Source organism: Nomascus leucogenys, chromosome 3 (genome assembly GCF_006542625.1).
Source record: "Nomascus leucogenys isolate Asia chromosome 3, Asia_NLE_v1, whole genome shotgun sequence".
Taxonomy (NCBI): Eukaryota; Metazoa; Chordata; class Mammalia; order Primates; family Hylobatidae; genus Nomascus; species Nomascus leucogenys.
Window position 1 is genome coordinate 66,646,542 of NC_044383.1, and position 25,175 is coordinate 66,671,716.

The 25,175-nt window shown below is 38.7% G+C and overlaps 1 protein-coding gene across 2 annotated transcripts in view; it reads left to right on the forward strand.

Annotated features, from left to right (window-relative positions):
* LGSN (lengsin, lens protein with glutamine synthetase domain) overlaps positions 1-20,243 on the forward strand; it is a 45,473-nt gene extending 25,230 nt beyond the window's left edge. Inside the window, exons 2-5 of one of the 2 annotated variants that reach the window (XM_012502831.2) lie at positions 749-896; positions 10,099-10,265; positions 14,666-14,864; positions 15,286-20,243. In XM_012502831.2, coding sequence (XP_012358285.1) covers positions 749-896; positions 10,099-10,265; positions 14,666-14,864; positions 15,286-15,383 — 612 coding nt within the window. In that variant the 3' untranslated portion in view covers positions 15,384-20,243. Of the gene's footprint in view, positions 1-748; positions 897-10,098; positions 10,266-14,665 lie in introns of both variants that reach the window. The other variant, XM_003275990.3, reaches the window with a different exon arrangement.
* Positions 20,244-25,175: the final 4,932 nt, after the last annotated feature.

Genomic DNA, 25,175 nt, shown 5'->3' on the forward strand with positions numbered 1-25,175 from the left:
TGCACTGTTAGTGCTGAGATTCCTGAGCTCCCCAGCACCAGCCTGTGCCTCACTGCCCAGCTGCCTGCTGGGCATATCCTGTCATGTCAAGGATTATAACTAGATTGTGAAAGTTAGGTTATTTTGTTTTGAATGCATTTCCTTAAATTTTCTTAAGCCATAAAATGGTTTGGATATGATGTTTGTTTTACACATATAAAATACAGTCACAAAATAGCACTTTATGAATTCAAGTACTTTTTTGAAGTGAAGTAAATACTGATGCAATTATTAATTGCATTATTAAATTTTTCCTTTTTCATAAGGAAAAAGTGAGCAGAGAATACAATTCTTCAGATGCTTATGCCTTCAGACAAAAAGGTTAGAAATCCTAAAAAATAGAAATCATAAAAAGTAAACTTTTCAGTTAAAATAGGTTTTGCAAAATTATTTAGGAATAAATAATATATTCCCAAAGTAAAAAATAAACATAGAAATCTTGAGTAATTAGACAAGATTTTAATTTACTTAATGATATTTCCGTATCACATATAAAAGGAGATAGAGAATATCTGGCCTAACAGCACGATGTTGGGCTTTTAAATTTTGAGTTTATTCAGGTGAGTGTGGAAGTGACAAAATTTTCATCATTATAAAAGTCTTCTATGCTCATTAAAAAATTGAGCTATTCAAATATACTCTTTTGACATCCAAATATCATTGTTTGAATAATCTGTTATTTGGCTTTTTGTTTATTAATTATCAACAGGACTCAACAAGAGATGAAGGCAGTGAGACTGAAGCCAACGAGACTGAAGCCAACAGCATGAATACATTAAGAAGGACAAGGAAGAAAGTCACTAAACCACATGTTTGTTCAACTGAAGTGGGAGAAATGGATATGTCCAATTCAAATGGTATCTAACTACTCTGAGCCCTCAAAAATGGTGTGGTCAATGGCAATCTCCATTTGGTCTTTCTTTTCATAAAACATCTTCATTTCTTTTTTGGGAGAAGCAAAAGGACAAATAAAATTTATTCCTACATAAGTGTCATAAAAGTGGCAAATATAAGCTTACAACATAAATATATAAAAATAACCAATCAAAATATTTACAATGTAAAGAGGGTTAGAATTAGGATGATAGTAGTAGAAAAAAAAAAAGAACAGAGGAATGTATGAGTAGGAAGAGAGACAGTTTTCTGCTCTGAAAATGAATACAAAAATCGTTACAGAGGATTTGACGGGCCATAAGAAAGGTATGGAAGGTGTTTTCATAACACATTTTGGAACTCCAACTAGATTTCAACAGATCTGAGACACTGCTAAAACTAGAAGTCAATTTGGGCAACAGGCTCAATCCCAGGAATCATTGTGTCCTAAGGCAAGACAGTAGGAATTCCCAGCATATGGTTACAATAAAAAGCAGTCAGATATTAGTAGATTTTATTATTTATTTATTTATTTTTGAGACAGAGGCTCACTCTGTCACCCAGGCTGGAGTGCAGTGGCATGATCTTTGGTCATTGCAATCTCTGCCTCCCGGGCTCAAGTGATCCTCCTGCCTCAGCCTCCTGGGTAGCTGGGTTTACAGGGAATGCCACCATGCCAGGCTAATTTTTTGTATTTTTAGTAGAGATAGGGTTTCACCATGTTGGCCAGTCTGGTCTCGAACTCCTGACCTCAAATGATCCACCTGCCTCAGCCTCCCAAAGTGCTGGGATTACAGGCTACAAACATGAGCCACCGCACCTGGCCTGTTTTTAAATTCTCTATAAACAATGCACTTTCTTGGCCAGCGACTAGGGTAGACCACTCCCATTACTCCTCATTTAATATGTCACTGCTAGGAATATACTATTTTCTCAAGTATTCCTCTCCATATTATATTAAGAGACAGTTGAAAACAATGGGAACATATTTTAACATTTTTCCTTATTACTACAGAGAGGATCAGAAACCAAATGCTGTGCCACAAATTAGGGAATACAAGCAAACCTGTCATGGGGCCTGGCTCTGCTGAGTCTCATCTGTCACATGATGACAAGGACTCTCAGGATGAGACAACAGTGATAGAACCTTTGCCCCCCAGAACAACAATCAATGTTCCTGGAGGTGAATTTAACCCAAACTCTGGTAAGGATTTACTGGTAAGGATTCTGGAACAAACTGGTATGTGGTTCTAGCCACTAACCCTAAGTTTGTATTTGAATTAGAGAGAATGTAATGTTGGTTGAGGAATACTAGCCTGCGAGTCAGAACACTTACAAAGAGTTTTATACCTATCTTTTATAAAATACTTTGTAGTTTCTTTACCCTTTAGGCTGTTCATCTGGAAAATAGAGGGGTTGCAATGGAAGATGTCTTGCCTTTTCTAAAAGTAAAATCCTATTATTCTAAGTTTCTGGCTTATTGATAGTGATGTAACTATTTTGGTGCATGAGTGTATTGGTTAAAACTCACTTGAATGAAAATGCTGGAAATTAGTTATAAAAGCAAATCTAAAAGCCAGGCACAGTGGCTTACACCTGTAATCCCAGCACTTTGGGAGGCTGAGGAGGGGAGATAACTTGAGGCCTGGAATTCGAGACCAGCCTGGGCAACATAGGCCGACCCCCGTTTCTACACAATAAAAAACTTAGCTGCGTGTGGTGCCAGATGCCTGTGGTCCTAGCTACTTAGGGGAATGAGGTGGGAGGATCACTTGAGCCCAGGAGGTTGAGGCTACAGTGAGTTGTGATTGTGCTACTGCATTCCAGCCAGGGTAACAGAGAGAGACCCTACCCCCCTACGCCCCTCTGAAAAAAGGAAATCTATAATGACAGGGTTAAACATACAAGATTTGGAAAGATGAGAATATACCAGAGTGGGATGTTAGAGGGATATTGTCTACCACATTACCCTCACTTCTGACACCAATTACAAGTTTTGGAATTCTCCAAGTTAACCTTAGTTTAGATAATTTGCTGGAGGGACTTACTGAACACACTGAAAGCTGTTATATTCAAGGTTATGGTTTATTTATTACACTAAAAGGATACAGATTAAAATCAGCCATGGGCAGTCCAGGCAAGTTCTAAGCACAGAATGTTCACTTGTCCTTTCTTAGTGGAGTCATGGACAGACAGCACTATTCTTTTGGCAATAACGTGAGGAATATTGCCAACCAAGGAAGCTCACTTGAGTCTTGGTGTCCAGAGTCTTTACTGGAGCTTCAAGGTTAACTGGGCATTTGGCTGACCTCACTCTCCAGCCCCTTTGGGGGTCAAGCAGTTGTTGCATGACTTGAAATCACCACTATAAATAACATTGTTAGAGTTTCTGGCGTGGCCTAGAACCCCTTGGTAAACGAAGACACTCTTGTCAGGCAAGACATTCTAAATGCTTGGAGATTATCTCCCAGGGACCAAGGGCAGAGACCAGAGCTCTCTTTGGGCAAGGTTAAACCCTTTAGTACACACAGGGCCTAAGGAAGAGCTAGAGCCTGGAAAGTAAACACTATCAGAATTCTATATGTGTTAGTCTTCTATGGCCACCATAACCAATTACCACAAACTTATTATCTTTTTAAAAATACAAGCATACTATCTCACAGTTTTGTATGTTAGAAGTCTAGGTTGGCTCATCTGGTTTCCTTGTTTCAGGTTTTCCAAGGCTGAAGTCAAGGTATTGCCATCTGGTTTCTTATCTAGAGACTCCAGGCAACAGTACATTTACAAGTTCATTCAGATTGTTGAGGAATCCAGTTCTTTGTAACTGTAGAAGCGAGGTTCTTGTGTCCTGGCTGGCCGTCAGCTGGGGTGGCCCTTATGTCCCAGAATCCTCTCTCTGGTTTTATATCTCAGAGATAGCAATGCCTCAAATCCTTCTCCTATTTAGAGCTTTTCTGAATTCCCCTTCTTCCACATCCCTTTTCTGCCTTCAGCTGGAGAAAGCCAGCTGAAGGGCTTAGATGGATAATCCATCTAGATGGATAATTTCAAGGGCTTAGATGGATAATCCAAGATAATATCCCTATTTTAAGGTCCATAACCTTAATTACATTTGCAAAGTCCCTTTTGCCATGCAATTTAACATATTCGCATATTCCAGAGATTAGGTATGGTAGAAATTTTCAAGGGGTTATTCTGCCTAGTGATACCTATAGGAGGCAGCGAAATACTGCATAGAAGAGGGCAGTTCCCTGGCAAAGGCCCCACCCTCAAGCCTGGAAACCCATGGCTCTGAATAGGAACGGACATTTCTGTTTTTGTTCCAAAATGTTGCCATTTCCAAGACCACTGTGGCCCACCATGTCCCTATCCTATGCCCATATAAACCCCAAGCTCCAGTGACAGAGCAGCAGAACAGCATGGCAGAGAAGGAGGGAAGGAGCATCTGAAGGTGGAGAGGAGTTCAGCTGGGGACGGTCGGAGAGGAGATCCGTCATGGGACAGCCGAACTCCAGGGGAAAATCATCTTCCCACTCCATCCCATTTCCTGCTCCCCAACCATCCCACTGAGAGCCACCTCCATCACTCAATAAAATCCCCACATTCACCATCCTTCTAGTCCATGTGACCTGATTCTTCCTGGACTCCGGACAAGGAGCCAGGTACCTAGAGAATAAGGTGTAAAAGGTGTTACCGGGACTCTCCACTGAGCTGGTTAACACTTAGCCGCCCGTGGATGGCAAAACTAAAAGAGCATGGTAACACCCCTAAACACTGCTGTAGGGCCGCAACCAGAAAACGCGCACCTTGGCTCACCTGCATGTTCCCCCTCCCATAAGTGGTTTGAGTGCAGTGGCCAAGTAAATGAGTCATGTCCCAGTTGCAAGCTCGCGAGGAGGTCAGCAAACTCTCCCATCCCACTACCACACCGTCTCTCATAACTGGATTTCTCTCTACTTTGGCTTTATGAATTTCTCCAAAGTGAAGGGCATGAGCACTAACAACCTCTGAACATCAGGCGGCTGTTGATACAAATGCCCACAGGGGCCACAGTTAATACAAAAGATGGGCTGGTGTAAGAACATAGGGAGTGGTTCTGGTCATGAGGAAACTGGAGAAGAGAGCAACAGACTATGGCCCAAAGGCTAAATTCAGCTTGCTGCTCAGTTTTTCTAAGTAATATTTACAAATTGTTTATAGCTGCTTTTGTGCTAAAATGACATTGTGCTAAATGAGTAGCTGCAACAAATACCATATGGCCTACACGGTTGCAAATATTTACTATCTGGTCCTTTACAGAAAATGTTTGCCACCCCATGAAGTAGAGGTTGCCTGCCCATCTAGACTACCTCAGAGTTCCAACCAGTTGTTGCTATGCAGAAATACCTACCCAGTGTTGCCAGATCTAGTTTCAAAATAAATTTGAACTCAAGATTTTTACATAAAATTTTCTAATAGTGAAGTGCTGTCCACTATTTCAAAAAAGTTTCTAAACACTGGGAAGACTCATCAGATAACATCTGCTGGCCACATTAGCTCCTCCACAGTTTGTGGTCATTTTTTTTTATATATTCTAGTTTTAGCTACAAAAGAGAGGTGGATTTACCATTTCTTTGTCTTGAGCTAGAAATCCGGGGAAAGATCTTGTGTCATGAGCTCTCTTTGCACTGTCAATTGTGACTTATAGCATGGGTACAGTTAGTAACTCAACTTCCTTAGCTCAGAAGCTCCCTTTTCGGCCCAGAGTGTATTAAGTTCTCTATATGCCCTCAGTACTAAAAATTTAAACCACAAACCAATACATATACATAATTTAAAAATAAACTCCCAAAATAAGTGTAAGGAATTTTGATATGGTATTTCTTCTTTGGAATAACTTCTCTGAGTTTTTCCAAAAATAATACTTTTTTTTTTCAGAGAAAAGCCCCCTTCCCCCTCACTTTTTATTGTATTGCTTTTTTCCCTTGCTTTGTACCTGTTATTCTGCCACCTGGGCTTTCCAACAATGTCTGCGCCAATATGATGTGGCCAGAAGGCAGCACAAACAGGGTGGCTCTCGCCATAGCCACAATGATGAAAGATGGCAGGACCTTCAAAGAGCATGGTACATTATGCTAGGTGTGCAATAAACTGAATGTATTCCAGAGTTTTCTCTCAAATGCACTTTTCCCTTTCTTTGAATTGGTATTTCTGAAAGCCCAAACATCTCTTCAGTCTCCCTTTTATAAGTGACCATGGCTTGTTCTCTGTATATAACTGATATATGTCCTCATTGTCACTAAACACAGACAAAATTTCTCCAAGGCCTCCTAGTTGCTATAGAGCTTTGAGTTTTTTTTTTTTTTAAAGTTTTCTTATTTTTTCCCTAAATATTCACAGCACTAAAACATCTTCTGTAAAAACACATTGATTTAATTTATTAATCCTCTGAGGGAATAGAAAAGAAGAAAATCTCCCAGGAACCACACTGTAGGAAAAACAAATGAGCTCCTGAACTGGCAATTATCTGCCTGCTATTCATCATGTGCAACGGGGGGAAGGCTGACCAAAAGGTTTAATTGTAAATAACAAGTATGATTTATTGAAGAAAAGAAATTCAGACAATGATGCAGCAAGATCAGTTGATGCCTTGAAAATGAAATGGGATTGGATAGGGTTCTCATATTTGGTGAAAGAATTGAACTTTTAAATGAAAAATTGGTGCTTAGGATGTGTACTAAAATATATGATGACAACTTTTACTTATTAATTAGACAAGGCCAAATCACACAGGATGTATTCATTCATTCACTCACTCACTTATTTAAAAAATATTTGTCGAGTGGCTATGAGATGCCTATACTGCTACAAGTACCAAGAAAACAGCAGCAGGTAAAACTAAGCCTTGGCTCTCAAGGAGCTGATAGGCAATGGGGAATGACAGGAACATGTGAGTATACAGTGTGGCAGGTGCCAATAAGGACACTGAAGAAAATAGAAACAGAATGATACAGTGTTATGTGTTGAATGGTGTTTCTCCAAAATTGTTAAAATGAAATCCTAACCTTCAGTACCTGATAATGTGGCTGAATTTGGAGATCATTCTTTAAAGAGATAATTAAGGTTAACTTACGTCAGTAGGGTGGCCCCTAATCCAGTATGATTCATGTCCTCATAAGAAGCAGAGTTTAGGTCACAGACATGCACAGAGAAGAGAACATGTGAAGGTGCTGGAAGAAGATGGCTGTCTAGAAGCCGAGGGGAGGGAGACCTTAGAAGAAACCATCCTGCTGACACATTTGGTCTCGGACCTCTAGCCTTCAGAACTATGAGAAAATAAATTTCTGTTTAAGCTGCCTGTCTGGGGCATTTGTCATAGTAGCTTCAGCAAACTAGTACATGTACCCTGCTCACTGTCCAGTCACAGGGCAACTTGGAGACTTCAGAATGAATCCAGGGTTAGAGCTGTCCATGTTGTGATCAAGTTTCATACAATTAATATTTCAGGTGATTATGTTTTTTTTTTTTTCCAGCCCTTTCACTGTGCGAACTTATCCCACCCTTGTATTTGATGGCATGTTGATTATCTATACTTGACGCACATTATAATACAAAGTTCTATGAGGGTAGGGCTCTTTCTGGCTGATTCCTAGACACACGTTCAGTATGAATAGTATGTGATGATGAAAAATATCTATGTTGAGTGAATGAATATTATTATTTTTATTTATTTATTTATTTATTTATTTGAGATGGAGTCTCACTCTGTCGCCCAGGCTGGAGTACAATGGCACCATCTTGGCTCACTGCAACTTCCACCTCCCAGGCTCAAGAGAGTCTCCTGCCTCAGCCTCCTGAGGAGCTGGGATTACAGGTGAATGCCACCATGCCTGGCTAATTTTTTTAAAAAATATTTTTATAGTGACGGGGTTTCACCATGTTGGTCAGGCTGGTCTTGAACTCTTGACCTCGTGATCCACCCGCTTCGGCCTCCCAAAGTGCCGAGATTACAGGCTTGAGCCACTGCGCCCAGCTGAATATTATTCTTATTTTAAAATAATATGTATTCATTGTAGAAAGTTTAGGAGACATAGATAAAGCAAAAAACTAGTAAGACTACCTGTTATCCTATTACTAGTGAACCAAAAAAATTACCCTTTCTCCTTTAATAGGAGATGTCTTCTTTATAGCCTATGTATAATTGCTTATTATGTTTAGAATACTCATTATCTAAAAATTTCCATATTATTATTATTATTTGTTAAGACAGACTCTCTTTGTCGCACAGGCTGGAGTGCAGTGGCGTGATCTTGGCTCACTGCAACCTCCACCTTCTAGGCTCAAGCGATTCTTGTGTTTCAGCCTCCTTAGTAGCTGGGACTATGGGCGCATGACACCACACCCAGCAAATTTTTGTATTTTTAGTAGAGATGGGGTTTTGCTATGTTGCCCAGGCTGGTCTTGAACTGGCCCAGGCTGGTCTTGAACTCCTGGCCCCAAGTGATCTGCCCACCTCACTCCTGCTGGTATTACAGGAGTGAGCCACCACGCCTGACCCAAATTTCCATATTTTAAAATGCCTATACATTTTGTTTTAAGGACCATTATTCATCTTGGGCTGAACACCCAATATTTCAGAGTAGGTTGGGAATACAGCAAGTGTTAATTTAGCATGAAATACTTTAATTGCTACAGTTTAATTGTTTGTTTTAAATGGAAGGTAGTTATAAAGCCTCCGGAGTTTCAGAGTAGCCAAATGTATCAGTGATAGCACATTATCACTAATATATTTGCATATGTGGAACCAGTAATTTGTGTTTCCCATGCTTCATGTACTTAAAATCTACTTAATCTATGTTTCTAAACTGTCAATCTTTATGCTTAGTTTTAAAGCCTAATTATATCTTGCAAAAGAATACTCGGGTATCACTTTAAAATTATAGCTGCTCAACATCAATGATGTGACAGATTGATGGGTGTTTGGATGCAGACTTGATCATGATAACATTTACTTGGGCTAGAGTAATTGTACTCACTTTATGCATTTAAGTAGCACTTACATGGTGATTACTGTCTGCCAGTAACTGTTAATAACTTGTTAATCTTCATAACAAGCCTATGAAGTAGGTCATATGTTATTGATGAGAAAGTCAAGGCATAAAGAGGTTAAGATTGTTGCTAGGGCAAAGGCAGGATTGGAAGGGAGGTAGATGGGCTTCAGTGTTTTTTGCTAACCCAAACTACACTCTGCTGCCTCTCCTAAAAGTTCTGACAGCAACTAACGTTTATAATAAATGAGTACTATTTGCCTGACCATTAATTTAATTTGTGGTAATAAGCCACCTAGCATGAATCAAAAGTCTGCATTCTAGTTTCAATTCTGCAGTGGACTGATAGTGTGGTTTGGAGTAACTCATTGTACCACTTTGGGACTCAAGCTAACGAGTTGGTTAGATTAGATACTTTATCTCCAAAGTTCTCTTCTAGCTCTAAAGTTAGAATTTTCAAACTATCTTAAAAGTCTTGAAAAGAACATTTTTTATGTTTCTAATTTTAAATTGAGTATGCAGTCCAGATTTTTCATCTCCTACACTCTCATTCTTAAACAAAAAACAAACACACTTTTGTTTGCTTATTTAAGCAAGTTTTAAATTTGACAGAAATATGTACATTTCTTAGAGTTAGATGCCATGTAAAAGATATAAAGCCCTTTGGGCAAAAAACTCCCAGAATGAGACAAAACCCCTGAAAATAAACAAAACCAAATTCACTTTTAATCATATAGAAATTTAAATTTAGAAATTAACAGTTCAAGAAGCCCAAATGTGTTCAATAATAGTCACCTACAGACAGGCTTTTATGGTCCCTTTTTTGCTGTGAACTTATGCAAATATGTTCTAATTTCCATAAGCAAAGGGATTTTCAGTAAGTATCTACATATGATATCGCTATATCCTTATGCAAATAATGTCAATTTTGACCTCGTCTTAACTGATAAATGATCCCTCAGGTTGTTTAGACACAATGTTCTTGGGAAGATGGTAAAGGCAGAATAAGAAAGGTAAGATATCCAACTCTAAGCCAGTGACATGATGAATATATAATGTTTTTCTTAATAATATTGACTAATTCACTAGTCTCCAGTCTCCTTTTGCTTCTCAGTCCATCATGATCTCGTGAATTAGAACCTATCTTTTTATTTTGCAGATTGCATGAAGGACAGCAGTCAAATTTTGGCCCCACCTCCACTCTCTTCTAGAATGAAACACATTAGACAAGCCATGGCCAAAAATCGCCTTCAGTTTGTACGATTTGAAGCAACAGACCTCCATGGCGTATCCAGGTCTAAGACTATCCCTGCACACTTTTTTCAAGTGAGTTTTACACACAGTTGTGACTAAATGTAATTTCATGACCATTAGCAAGCAAATGGTTCTTATTGCTCTTTCTTATTTTCTCGTAATCTATACAGCAATTCAAGCTGAAAATCAATAACTTATTTTGTTTTTTCCCTTGTTCCTCCCAAACGCATTATTGCTCCCCAAGGAGCTAAACATGTACTCTCAGCTTTCAAACAGCAATTTCTTTACCCAATAGAAATATAAAACTAATTAAGACTGGTAATGTTAGTCCTTCTGCCTTGAATAATTTTGCTCTACAGAATTATTTTTTCTCCCTTACTGCAATTATGAAGATTATATTTTATTTGACATGAGAAAATTGCAACAGAAGACCCAAGAGCAAACATAAAAAGGAAAAAATGATTAAATAGACAATATTTGCTAGATAAAAAACATATTCCTTTCAGCTCCAAATTCTGATAAGAATATATTCCATTGTTGTTGGATGACTTAATGAATATTATTAAATTCCTGAAAATGATGATATCAAGAAATATTGTGTTTTTTGTTGTTTTGAGACTTCCTTAATTTTTTGTATCAGTTTTTGTCATGTGTTTATTTTGATGACTGAGTTGTTGTGTTAATTAAATATCAAATTTCTTAGCAAGGAACATCAGGTCGGTACTATTTAAGAAAGTGTGAAAGTTAAGCATCCTCTAGGTTTAACTATTTACAAATATTATACTTTTATTACATTAATATCAGATTCTAATTTTTAAATTTGCTTCATGTTGGGGAAAACTGGACATCTTCAAAAACAGCTTTTAAATAATTCTAACAGATTCAAACTTGTTTCTTAAGGAATTATTTGGACCTGCTTGCAGATATTGTTTCTTCGTCATCCAGGCAAGAATACATGTTGTTTAATTTTTATAAAAAATGCAGATTTTCTTGTGGACAGGCCCAGAATATAATTCAAATGAGTCTCTTTCAATCATAAGGAAAAGTAACTGGCACTTTAAGTACCTGCCAAAGACCTCAATGTAAAACTGTTTGCTATTCAGTTTTTGTCAAATTTTAATCATTTATTTTACCAATGGCACCTAAAAGTCCATATAGAGGACATTACTCTAGTTTCTCAGTGGAATCCTTTTACAAAAATAAAACAGTATGCTGCTTATACTTGCTAAGGATTGATATAATTGACATAAAGAGAAAAATTCTGCATACTTTTTTTATCCAACTGCTACTGAAAATATTTTTCATTATTTTGTTCAGTATCCCACATATAAAAAACACTCTTTTTCCTAGAGTTTAGCTAGAGAAAAAGTTCTTTTATCATGAGAATTTTAATGTAACTCATTATACACCTTCTCAATGGCTATATTTATTCTTAGTCCCAGTTTCCTAATAACTAACTTCCCTATTTCATTACCTAGTTATTATTATTTTGTTCTCATTTAATGATCATAGAGTATCTATATTTTTTTAAGAAGCCACTTTAAATTTATTTTTGAAACGTGTGAACGTATAAATAATGAGTATTAGCACAATGAATATTTGTAATTTAAGAGAAAATAATTTATTTCGGAAAATTTGCTGTGAATAGATATTAAAAATAGGTTTAACAGGCCGGGCGCAGTGGCTCATGCCTGTAATCCCAGCACTTTGGGAGGCCAAGGCAGGTGGATCATTTGAGGTCAGGAGTTCGAGACCAGCCTGGCCAACATGGAGAAACCCCATCTTTACTAAAAATACAAAAATTAGCTGGGCCTGGTGGCAGGGGCCTGTAATCCAGCTACTTGGGAGGCTGAGGCAGGAGAATCACTTGAACCCAGAAGACGGAGGTTGCAGTGAGCCAAGATGGTGCCATTGCACTCCAGCCTGGGCAAAAAGAGTGAAAGTCCATCTCAAAAAATAAAAAATAAAAAAAAGATTCATCTGTGCAAAGTAACTTAAACATCGTATGTGTGTGTGTGTGTACCTTATTCCATCTCAAAAAAAAAAAAATTCATTTGTGCAAAGTAACCTAAACATTGCATGTGTGTGTGGTGTTTAAGATTTAAACCTTACAACCAACTTATATTATCTCTGTTCTATCAAGAGGGTTGATTTTCATTTAAATTATATGCAAATAATGTAGGCTTTTTGTATATTTGATCTAGCCAAACCATGATATATTGCTACAGGACTCATAACTAATTCTTGGCTTATTTCAAAAGATGACCTTTACTATGGTCCAAGTTTCATTTGTGATAAGGATTTAAGTTCTTCTGCAAAAATTTTATTGAGTCCATAGTGATCTATATTGAAGATGAAGTTGTTCCAGTGCTTTATATCTATAAACACTACTTAAGACAATATATTATCATGAATATATTAATATATATTCATATATTTCCCCTAACGAATAGAGAGTAGTTTGCATTCTCTATGTCCAAGAAAAGAATAAAGCAAATTACAGTGCCAGAAAAGAGTGTTCAAAAAAATACGAATTAAATAATCTAAAGAATAAAGTGTGACTTTTTACTATGTTTTGAGTTCATATAGGACTATTGGAGTGAAATGGCAACCAGCTGTTCTCTACTACTCACAGCCAAGTGAATACAAACACAGATTTAAATTGCAGGAACTCATAGAAGTCTCATGAATAAAATATGTTATTTCTCATTTTAGATATGTAAAGAACTAATATACGGAATTTCAAACTAAAAAACTGACAAGCAGGGAAATGACATTATTGCTTATAGTGAAAATATGAATTAAAGTATTCCATGCTATAATATTCTAATATCCCACAGTATGCGTGTGTGTGTGTGTGTGTGTGTGTGTGTATAAAGTTTACATGTACAGGTCCATCAGTGAGTTGGAAAATTAGGCAGGCACCAAATAGTGTTTGGCTCACTCAACTTTATTATTTGTTAAAGTAGACTTGGATCAGTTCAGTCAAATAGCATTCGAAAATATGTGTAGAGATGGTGGAAAGTGGAGGCAGTGGTTCATGGGCAAATGCGGAAGAGTGAACCAGTAAATTACTTTGGCTAATACCAGCCCCTCTTTGATAGCCATGCTTCTTGGGGTCTGGAGATAACATAAGAAATAGTCTGGCTTCCTTCCACCATGTGAGGATACACAAGAAAAAGCCATATACGAACCAGAAAGCAGCCCTCACCAGACATCAAATCTGCTGTTGCCTTTATCTTGCACTTCTCAGTCTCCAGAACTAAAGAGGAATAAGTTTCTGTTGTTTATAAGGGGGAAAAAAGAGAAAGAAAGAGAAAGAAAGAAAAGGAAAGCGTCTGGCTTGCAGATTGTTAGGGTGTTTTATTAACCTCATGATCTTCACTGACTTCATGGGAACCGACCTTTTATACTCAGTGATTTTTCTCCATCTATTAACGTAACCTTCAACCTTGTTGATATTTCTAATATATAATTTCCAGAAATTGTTTTATGTGTCTGTTCAACTTAATAACCTTATCGCTTCCCTGTTGCCTGGCACAGAGCAAAAGTTAAATAAATGACCAAATTCACTGAACCCTAGAGTTAGATGGCTAGAAAGTACCTTAGCAGTCATCTAGTCTAACACTTGTTTTACCGATGTGGAAGCTGAGGCACATAATCCAATGACTTGCCGAAATTCACAGAAGCAATTAACGAAACAGCTAGGATGAGAAGGCAGATCTGTTGACATCCAGTTCGTGCTGACTTGAAGGCTACAACATTTTGGAAGCTGTAACTTTGGAGTTATAGGTCCACATTCACGGACAAGGGTTCTGGGACTCTGAGACAGTGAGGTTTTTAATTCTTAAATGGTTGTAAAAGTGAATAAAGAGAGGAATGCAGCTGTCAGCGTTCTGGCTCCCCTGGTGTTAGGACAAATGTGCTGTGTGCCACAGTACTGGCCATAGTCTGCAATTTGAGAAGGATTGAGAATTGTTTACTGTAGACTTTTGAGGGTCAGTTAACTCAGGATTACAATAAAATAAGCAAAAATAAAGCCTTATCTGAAGAATTAACAACTGTACTATAAAATAAAAAGTGCTTCAGGAAGCACTTTTGATGATGATAATTTCAAATAATTCCATAAGGCTTTACCTTTGTTTTTTGCTGTAACGGATTTTCTTTATCATTATACCTTTTATTTATAACTGCTATTTTCAGATCTAAGAGCATATAAGGCCTTCAAGGCTTGAAACAATGCATTGTTTATAAAGTTGCCTTTGGGGGTTTTATTTTAAAATATTTAACATTTATTTGATATCAAGTTAGTGTTAACCAACAAATGTTAAACATATATATATGTATATATATATATATATATATACACATATACACATATATATATATTTTTTCGTTAGCAAGGCTTTTTTCCCCCCCGACCCTTTTGTTTGTTTTCAAAACCTAATTTCTTCATTTTTTCCCTTCTTTAGGAGAAAGTGAGCCATGGTGTTTGCATGCCCCGAGGTTATCTTGAAGTGATACCAAGTCCTAAGGACAATGAAATGAATCACATAAGAGCCACATGTTTTAATAGTGACATAGTCCTAATGCCAGAGATATCAACCTTTAGAGTTTTGCCATGGGCTGAGAGAACTGCAAGAGTGATATGTGATACCTTCACTGTGACTGGTGAACCTCTTTTGACTTCCCCAAGGTACATTGCAAAGAGGCAGCTGAGCCAGCTGCAGGCTTCTGGCTTTTCCCTGCTTTCTGCTTTCATCTATGATTTTTGCATTTTTGGTGTGGCCGAAATTTTAAATTCAAAGACTATATCTTTTCCTGCTTCAACATTTTTAAATAACCATGATCAGCCCTTCATGCAGGAACTTGTTGATGGCTTGTATCACACTGGAGCCAATGTCGAGAGTTTTTCCTCCTCTACTAGGCCTGGTCAGATGGAAATCTGTTTCCTGCCTGAATTTGGCATTAGCTCAGCTGATAATGCATTTACCCTCAGAACAGGTGTCAAAGAAGTGGCAAGGAAATATAATTACATTGCCAGCTTCTTCATTGAGACTGGATTTTGTAATTCAGGGATTTTGTCTCATAGTCTCTGGGATGTTGATAGGAAGAAAAACATGTTCTGCAGCACTTCTGAAACTGAGCAGCTCACGATCACTGGGAAAAAATGGTTGGCAGGACTCTTGAAGCACTCTGCTGCTCTCAGCTGCCTGATGGCGCCTTCTGTTAGCTGCCGAAAGCGTTATTCCAAGGACAGGAAAGACCTGAAGGAGAGTGTGCCTACAACATGGGGATACAATGACAACAGCTGTATATTTAATATCAAATGTCATGGAGAGAAAGGCACCCGGATAGAAAATAAACTAGGCTCAGCAACAGCAAACCCTTACTTGGTGCTGGCTGCAACTGTTGCTGCAGGCTTAGATGGACTTCATAGCGGTAATGAGGTCTTGGCTGGTCCAGATGAGAGCCCAGACTTTTACCAAGTGGAACCTTCTGAGATCCCTTTAAAACTAGAAGATGCCCTTGTGGCACTGGAAGAAGATCAATGCCTGAGACAGGCTCTAGGAGAAACCTTTATTCGATATTTTGTTGCCATGAAGAAATATGAGTTGGAGAATGAAAAAATAGCTGCTGAGAGAAATAAATTCTTAGAGTATTTTATTTAGAATAGAACTCACAACTGCTCCTTTAGAGATGTAATTGTTACTTAAGGCTAATGTACCAAAACAAAAAGACTGAACTTTTGTAATTAACAACAGCAACAATAACAAGACTATGAATGCTTTTGACTTTTTTTTTTGTCCATGGAATATTTGACAGATGAAGTAGGACTGCTGAGAAGATTCTGATCACAGAAACAAACAACAAAGTTGTGGTGAAGCTATAATATGCAAACTTACCAGATCTTGTCAGTGAGTCATTTCCTATGTGTATGTTGACCTGGATAGGAATATCCAATTTTGGGGGGCAATAAATATATTCACACATTAAGAAAAAAAAGACTTAAGCATTAGAAAGCAAAATTTAAATGACTAAAAAAGAAAAAAAAAAAGGAGAAAAAATTTTAATGGTACACATAGCTTATGACTTCCAGCGAGACAAATATACTAATATAGTCTCACTAATCAAATAATATTGTGAATCCAGGTTGTATGCACCATTGTGGTCTTTTTAAACAAGTTAAATAAACTTTTGCCAAAATATAATGACAGGTAGGCAGTTTTCCCCTAAGTCTCTTCTCTTTTCACCCTTCTCCACTAGCTCCTGAAAAGTTTATGAACTTCAAGGTTATAATGTCCTCAAGAAACAAATCTCTAAGGAATAGAATTGGAGTTGGGAACAACGAGGTCAGATTTTAAAAGTAGTTAAAGCCTTTCTTTTAACAATGCCTCATATAGAAGTTCAATACACAAAGTGTAGATAGAAAGAAGTTTGTGTGTGAGGGTAGGTGGGCTCTGTCTACTCTGCTTCGTTCTTTGAAACTAGATGTCCCTCTGAAACCTGTAGTGCTCTGTGGAGTGTGAGAACAACTGCCTGGCTAGCCAGGGTCATGTTTGGAGTTTAAGTTTGTTATTCAAATTACTGAATCTGCTGCTCACAGAGGTTGGTACCTCCCCAGAGAATATTATGTGTTCCAGGCCTTTGTTTGAATGAGATAATATTGTAACTATCACAAAAGTTTAGCTTCTTTTGGGAAGAAGTCCAAAATCCACTTACTAGCAAATGAAACATTATTCCACTGCTTAGGATCAAACAGCAGATTTTATGTTCAATTAAAACTGACTGTGGTCTCAATTTAGATAGCAAACATACAAGCAGAGGATTAGAAGTTGGCTCAGATTCTCTTATTAAAATTCATAGTACTCAGTAGCTTAAACAGTGAAAGTCAGTTTATCCTTCACTAATTACTCCTTTCCTTTCTCCTTTGAGCAGGAGAAGTGTGTTTGGATACATAAGAAGAAAGTTCCCAGCACTTTGGGAGGCCAAGGCAGGAGGATTGCTTGAGGCCAGGAGTTTGAGTCCAGCCTAGACCACATAGTGAGACCCCTGTTTCTACAAAAAAAAAAAAAAATGCCTGGCATGGTGGCACGTGCCTGTAGTCCCAGCTACGTGGGAGGCTGAGAAGGGAGGATCGCTTGAGCCTGGGAGTTTGAGGCTGCAGTGAGCCATGATCACACCATTGCACTCCAGCTTGGGTGACAGAGTGAGACACTGTCTTAAAAAAAAAGAAAAGAATAAAATTCGTGGATGCATATGGGGTAGAGAGAAAGATAGTGTAAGGTAGGTGGGGGAAGGAAGGGAATCTGAAACCTCCAGAATGAAATCCCACACATTACATCATGGGAGGGATAAGGAAGACTCTCATGCCAATTTTCCAGCTGTCTGCTAGAAAATTCCCCTCTGTTCATTTTCCCCTCTGTTCTCAGTAATAAAACCTCAATATGTTCATTGAAAGCAATGAAAAATGAGATGATATTTCTGAACCTTAATTAAGGTTGGATGTGGTCATGTTATTAGGTTCAGTGAAAAGAGGTGAAAGTAGAAGTGTTGTATGTAAGTTCTTAGGACATTTTCTTTTCTTTTCTTGTACTTTTTTTTTTTTTCTGAGATGGAGTCTCGCTTTGTTACCCAGGCTGAAGTGCAATGGCGGGGTCTTGGCTCACTGCAACCTCTGCCCCCCGGGTTTAAGCAATTCTCCTGCCTCAGCTTCCCAAGTAGCTGAGATCACAGGTACCTGCTACCATGCCTGGCCTTTTAGTAGAGATGGGATTTCACCATGTTGGCCAGTCTGGTCTTGAACTCCTGAACTCAAGTGATCAGCCTGCCTTGGCCTCCAAAAGTGCTAGGATTACAGGCGTGAGCCACCATGCCCTACCACACTTTAGGACATTTTTTAAAATGACTGATGCTGTGTACTCTGCCCTTTCTCTCTCTTGCTGCCTTCACCCTTCCTGCTGACTGGCCTACAGATAATGTGGCTAGGATAATGTCCTTGGGAAGGGAGATTTGCTACACAGGGTGCAGTAATAAGGTGGAACCCCTGCTTTGTAGAGCAGTTTGACTTGCCTACGTGCAGATATTTACCTGAGAGAGAACCAAACTTCTATCTTCTTTAAGCCACAATGATTTTGATTCTTTGTTAGTTGCAATGAAATTTATTTTCTCTTTTGCATGTGTGTGTTGTATGTGTGTTTGTGTGTGTGTATGTGTGCATATGAGTGGGGAATTTGAGGGATTTGGGGATGAAAGAATAAAGGTAAAAGAACCAATGAAAGACCACTTCCTCAATATTCCCACTTCTAGAGAGGATAATCTGAGTTAATCCAAGGGATCCACACATGCAAAAAATGGTATTGGCTCTAACCCATCCCTATAAAGTGGCATATCCCTTTATAGTCCATGGGCCTTAATGAAACATGTCTAATGCATTGACTTCATTTTACCATAATGAGTAAAGATGCTGTAAAAAGTCTGATAATCACAGTGTTTGAAGCCCTTTTTTCCCCTTTCACATTATTAGCATAACTTAGAAACACAGTACTCAGGATGCCACGTGAAGGAATTATATAACTAGGAATATTATCTTCCGTATTAAGTGTACAGTAGTGAGTCAAAGAAAATATTCAGCCATAGATTACAAATCAGTTGATAACGTAAGTTGGTGTGGCACTCTCCACCAAGATTTCAGTTAGGTGTGTGCTGATGTATATTCTTGTTCTTTAAGGCAACCCAAAAAGAGGCATTACCCAGCAGAGTTCAGGGCCAAAGACAAATTGGGGTAGGTACATGTAAAAATCAGTTATCTATTTTTCTGTTTCTTTCATCTGTTCATAGGCTTTCTATTGTTGAAGGGACTTTCTGCGGATGCTTCTACCTTCTTGGTCTGGGTTAAGAGGGTCAGACATTCATTCAGCAGCACTTATTGAGCACCATTTGTGTGCTAAGCCTTCTGCTGGGAGCCATCATACTAGGGGAGACCAAAACAAAGATGAGCAGACAATGAAAGAGTTTTGGATCTGTGTATCTTAAGCAGAACATAAATAATTTTTTTGTAGGCCTAATGCTGAAAAAAACTATTTGGAAAGCTTCTTTATGGCTCAAAAAGGGTGCTTTATAAATAGCTTTACAAAAATTACTTTCTTATTTTCATTTACTATAATTGTTCTAATCAAAGCTTAGGGGAAAAATGTGATTACTGAATTTAAAGTTGGTTATTAAATGAGTATACATAAGAAATGTAAATTAAAAGCAATAATATTTTAAGACTAGAAACTAAAACATTAGTATTGTAGTAGCAAGTTTCTATTTTCAAGGACATTCCATAATCTAAAATTTCATTTTACAGTGTGTGCACAACAACAGCGCTTGAAATGATTATTTGAAGGCAATGAAAGATCAAAAAACTTTAATCTGAATAAAAATCGAAAGCATACAGTGAAGTCTGAGCTTCTCAGTAAAACAGAACAGTCTATTGACATATCTCCAGTCACCTGTTTGACAAAATACGCTTAGCAATATGTTTATGATACAGGTATGAATGGACAATACCTTTAACCTTGGGTTTTCTATTACAGGGGTAAGAATTTGTGTCTTTAAACATTACCTATGTGCACAGTACCTTCCTTGTTAAAGCTCTTCTCATGCTGCCTATAATTAGGGGTTTACATGATACTTCCGAATTGCTAATTAGGATGTGAATTCTCAGAATAAAAGGTACAGGTCTTACTTACATTTGCATTAATGCTTCTTGTTCCTTGCATATGTTCTGGAATTCAATTAATGTTTAATCAATCAATCAATGCATATGTTATTAGCATAGTACAATACTATGCTTGTCCAGTATAAAACACACAAATTCACATACCCAGAGAGAGGGAGGAATACAGACAGTGGAGAAGACCAACAGCTTGTGTTTTTTTATTGATCCTACAATTTCTGTCATTAGAACTTCTTCAGGTTTTCTGCTTCTAGAAACTCCTGAGTAAACACCATTTGATTAGCTTGATGGGGATCAAAAGCACAACATTAAAAACAAAAACAAAAAAGAACAAGGTGAAGTTGTCACCCTTTTTAGCCATGTGGAACCTTTCAATAGCTCTCTTAGATTTCTGGAATCCCTCTTCTTTGGGCTCTTGTCTCAGAAAGTAGAAGTCAGAACCTCACCTTCCCAGTTTCTCTTGCTGCCATTGAGAGGTGACAGCATGCTGGCAGTCCTCACAGCCCTCCCTCGCTCTCGGCGCCTCCTCTGCCTGGGCTCCCACTTTGGCGGCACTTGAGGAGCCCTTCAGCCCACTGCTGCACTGTGGGAGCCCCTTTTTGGGCTGGCCAAGGCCAGAGCTGGCTCCCTCGGCTTGCCGGGAGGTGTGGAGGGAGAGGCGCGGGCGGGAACCGGGGCTGTGTGCAGTGCTCGCGGGCCAGCGCAAGTTCTGGGTGGGCGTGGGCTCCGCGGACCCCGCACTCGGAGCGGCCAGCCGGCCCCACCGGCCTGGGCAGTGAGGGGCTTAGCACCTGGGCCAGCATCTGCTGTGCTCAATTTCTCACCTGGCCTTAGCTGCCTTCCTGCAGGGCAGGGCTTGGGACCTGCAGCCTGGCATGCCTGAGCCTCCCCCGCCTCTCCATGGGCTCCTGTGCTGCCCGAACCACCCAGACAGCGCCACCCCCTGCTCCAGAGCGCCCAGTCCCATCGACCACCCAAGGGCTGAAGAGTGTGGGCATGCGGCACAGGACTGGCAGGTAGCTCCACCTGCAGCCCCGGTGCGGGATCCACTGGGTGATGACAGCTGGGCTCCCGAGTCTGGTGGGGACGTGGAGAACATTTGTGTCTAGCTCAGGGATTGTAAATACACCAATCGGCACTCTGTATCTAGCTCAAGGTTTGTAAACACACCAATCAGCACCCTGTGTCTAGCTCAGGGTTTGTGAATGCACCAGTGGACACTCTGTATCTAGCTAATCTGGTGGGGACCTGGAGAACCTTTGTGTCTAGCTCAGGGACTGTAAACGCACCAATCAGCGCCCTGTCAAAACAGACCGCTCAGCGTGGGTGGGGCCAGATAAGAGACTAAAAGCAGGCTGCCCCAGCCAGCAGTGGCAACCCGCTCGGGTCCCCTTCCACACTGTGGAAGCTTTGTTCTTTCGCTCTTTGCAATAAATCTTGCTGCTGCTCACTCTTTGGGTCCACATTGCCTTTATGAGCTGTAATACTCACCGCGAAGGTCTGCAGCTTCACTCCTGAAGCCAGCGAGACCATAAGCCCACGGAGAAGAATGAACAACTCCAGAGGCACCGCCTTCAGAGCTGTAACACTCACCGCGAAGGTCTGCAGCTTCACTCCTGAGCCAGCGAGACCATGAACCCACTAGAAGGAAGCAACTCCGAACACATCCAAACATCAGAAGGAACAAACTCTGGACATGCCACCTTTAAGAAGTGTAACACTCACTGCGAGGGTCCGCAGCTTCGTTCTTGAAGTCAGTGAGACCAAGACCCCACCAATTCCAGACACACCATGGTACAAGGACTCTGCCAATCAGATGCAGTCATAAAACACTCATGGACTGCACTCTGCTGAGCTTGAGGGAGGCAGTAGTGACAGGCATCCATGGGTGCCATCCTGGGGTGGCATTGTGGGGGGGCATTGGTGGTGTTATTGCCAGTGCCAGTGGCTGTCAGGTCTCTGGAACAGTCAAGCGTAGCTTCTGAACCTGATTTTCTGGCCCTCCGAGATTGTTAAATATCTAATATTTTTGAAATAAATTTCTTTTTTTCTTAAAGTAGCTAGAATTTTTAAAAAGAAGCCTGACTGAAAAACAGTATATAAAAAGACACGCAAAGAGCAAGAAAACTTTGATAAGGAAGAAGAAAGAAAGGCAGAGAATTACCCTTAATCAGAAGACTAGGAACAATTGAATGTTTACACTAGATACGGATTAAACAAAGGTTTATTAAGCTCCTAGTACATAACATACATCATGTGGGCACTTTCTCATTCATTTCCTTATTTCATGCTGTCTACAATTTTATGAGAAAGGTAGACTTATTATTTTTAAAGACAAGAGATTTAAGACCCTAAAAAGTTGTGTTGAAAGAACTAGGAATCAAATCCAGGTTTCTACTCTCAGTCTCATGGTCTCTGTGCTACACCAAAATGCCCTTCACTACACAGTCTCAGCTGAGTACAACACTGAAAATTATGCTGAATATTACATTTTAGTTTTAAGGCTTCTAGGCATTAAAATGAACAGAAGTAGGTAGTAGATACATGCTTGATAACTCTATCCAGGCCAGAAGATCTTATCACAAAGAAGTATGATGCCATAACATTATTTCAGAACTTTGGTCAGATAATAGTAATTCAAGCCTTCAGTAGTTTCCTAATTTGTTTGAACACAAAAAACACCTGGCTGAAATTTCTGACCATCCTTAGAATTTGAAATAGTGCCAATCAATTTATTTTGTTTCATTTTTAGAAATATTCTTTGACAAGAACTCAGCATTCATTGAGAGCATAAAAGATTTTATACTTCTCTCTGGCTGCTTAAGAAATAAAAGACAAGAAAACACATTGATTTTTGAAAATAGCCAACCTACATGGAGGGGAAATGTGTAAATTAAGGGAAAAAGAAATTGGCTGAGAACCTGCTGCACAATGACATAAAGTTTTTCTTGTCTTTTCTTTTTAAGATGTTTCCTAAGATTAATAAAATCAGTTTTACCTGGAAAGAAAAACAACACTTTAAAATTAATAACTATAAAAATTTAATGTTTATAAAATCGCTAATATAGGATTCATTAAATACAAATGAATATCAATATATTGGGCATATCCAAGAGACTAGTGGATAAATTGTTACATTATAGAAAACTTTTCAAGCATAAGCTAGAGGGCAGCAACGTACCATTAAACAGCGTTGGTGGCTCAGAATTCAGTGCAAAGCTGAATATTAAACATAAAAGTAACGATTTTCAATCTAGTTACTTTGAATAAATGAAAATTGAAAAAAAAATGTATTAGAAATACTAACAGCAGAAAGGCATTCCCAATCACATGACTTGCATTTGAATATTTTTAGGTTAATAGATATTAAATACAGGCTCAATAATATCGGGGGGGGAAGGAGTGTTGACAGGATATGATATTACCAATATTTAAGGGTATATTCAAGAGATGTAAAAATATGAAACCAAAGAAACATTAGCTGCATTCTGTGATTCCTAAAATTAATCTAAATGTCTTAAATTTTGGATGACTCTACAATGGATTTGAAATAAATAGGTCTGAAAAGCACTAAAGAAGAAATCTTTAATAAACTATGAAAAAAAGAAAATCCAGTAATTTGTTACTTATTTGGAAGTTCATTAAAATGAATCACATTATAAAAGCTTCTACAACATCTACAAATTAAATAAATGCTACAAAGTGCTTGTCTTCTTTCTGTGATCACTAGAAAACATATATATCAATTCACTTTTTATGAGGTAAACAGAAATTATGATACTTTAGTGTTTGAAGTGAAAAAGGATTGTTAGATAGACAATGAATTTTTGTTTAAGTTAGACACTAGGTAGCATTTTTATTCAATTTTTGAAATAATTGCTTTTGAGAGCCATATGTATGTAAGTTACGAAGGGGAAGATACAAAACTGGACAATACATGTTTTTCTCCCACAGAGAGCTTTTAAGTGAGAGAATAAATGTTTCTAAATGTCTATGGATGGAGGATAGAATTTATGTGACGAGGAGAGAACAAAACGGCATAGAGGAGGATGACATTGATCAAGCAATGTGAAGTCTTGGGCTGGATCACAGATTTCTTTGGCTCCAACCACCTTTCTCACTGGATGGCAAGGGTTATAAGGTCCCATGTCCCCAGCACTTGAAGAAGGAAAAGAAATGTGGCTAGGAAAGGGCAGATACAACTAACTCTAATAGTGCTGTGTCCCGTGGCCACACTTCCTTAATTCCCTGACAAAGAACAGGCATCTTATCTCAGACTTAGCACCTTTCTTCCTTCTCTTAACTTTCAGTGCCAGGGGTGCCTCTCACTGTTGTCAGGATCCCACCACTCTGGCCTTCTCATACCAGTACCCTCTCTCTACTGTATCTCCAGTATGTTCCTCTCCTGGTGTTTCTTTCCCATCAGAATTTAAACACACTGACATGGTTCCAAGGTGCATAATGCACACGCGTGCGCAGACACACACACACACACACACACACATACACACAGAAAAAAATCTATTAATCCCAAGTACCCTTCTCACTTCTGTCCTTGTCTTTAAAATCAAATTTATTGGTTAGGTTACATGTCCTTGCTCTTTCTACTTCCTCTTACTATTTACTCCTCATAGCTTCCCATCACTGCCCCCAAATATTTTCGTTTCTACCTCCACCAATCCACTTCAACTGTTCTCACCAAGGTTAATCATAACCTCCCACTTGTTAAATACAGGGGACATTTCTCATTCATGTTTTATGACTAGTAAACAGAATTTGAAATTGCTGACCTCTACCTCTTTGTCAAAATGGTTTTCTCTTGACTTGAAAGGAACTAAAGGTTCTAGATGTTCTTTCTCTGACCACTTCTCAGCTTTTCAATGTCTTGTGAATTCCTCTTTTCTGCCTGAAATTCAATGTTGAATATTATTCAAGATCCTTCCATTCTTGGTCCTTTCTTCCCTCTAAAAATTGTCTCCACAACATCTTAGTTATTATTACTATTATTTTCCACGGATTAAGACATTTATTTATTTATATATTTGTTTACTTATTTTTGAGACAGTCTCATTCTGTCACCCAGGCTGACACAATCTTGGCTCACTGCAATCTCTGCCTCCCAGGTTCAAATGAATCTCCTGCCTCAGCCTACCAAGTAGCTGGGATGGCAGGCACGCACCACCATGCCTGGCTAATTTTTGTATTTTTAGTAGAGATGGGCTTTCACCATGTTGGCCAGTCTGGTCTTGAACTCCTGG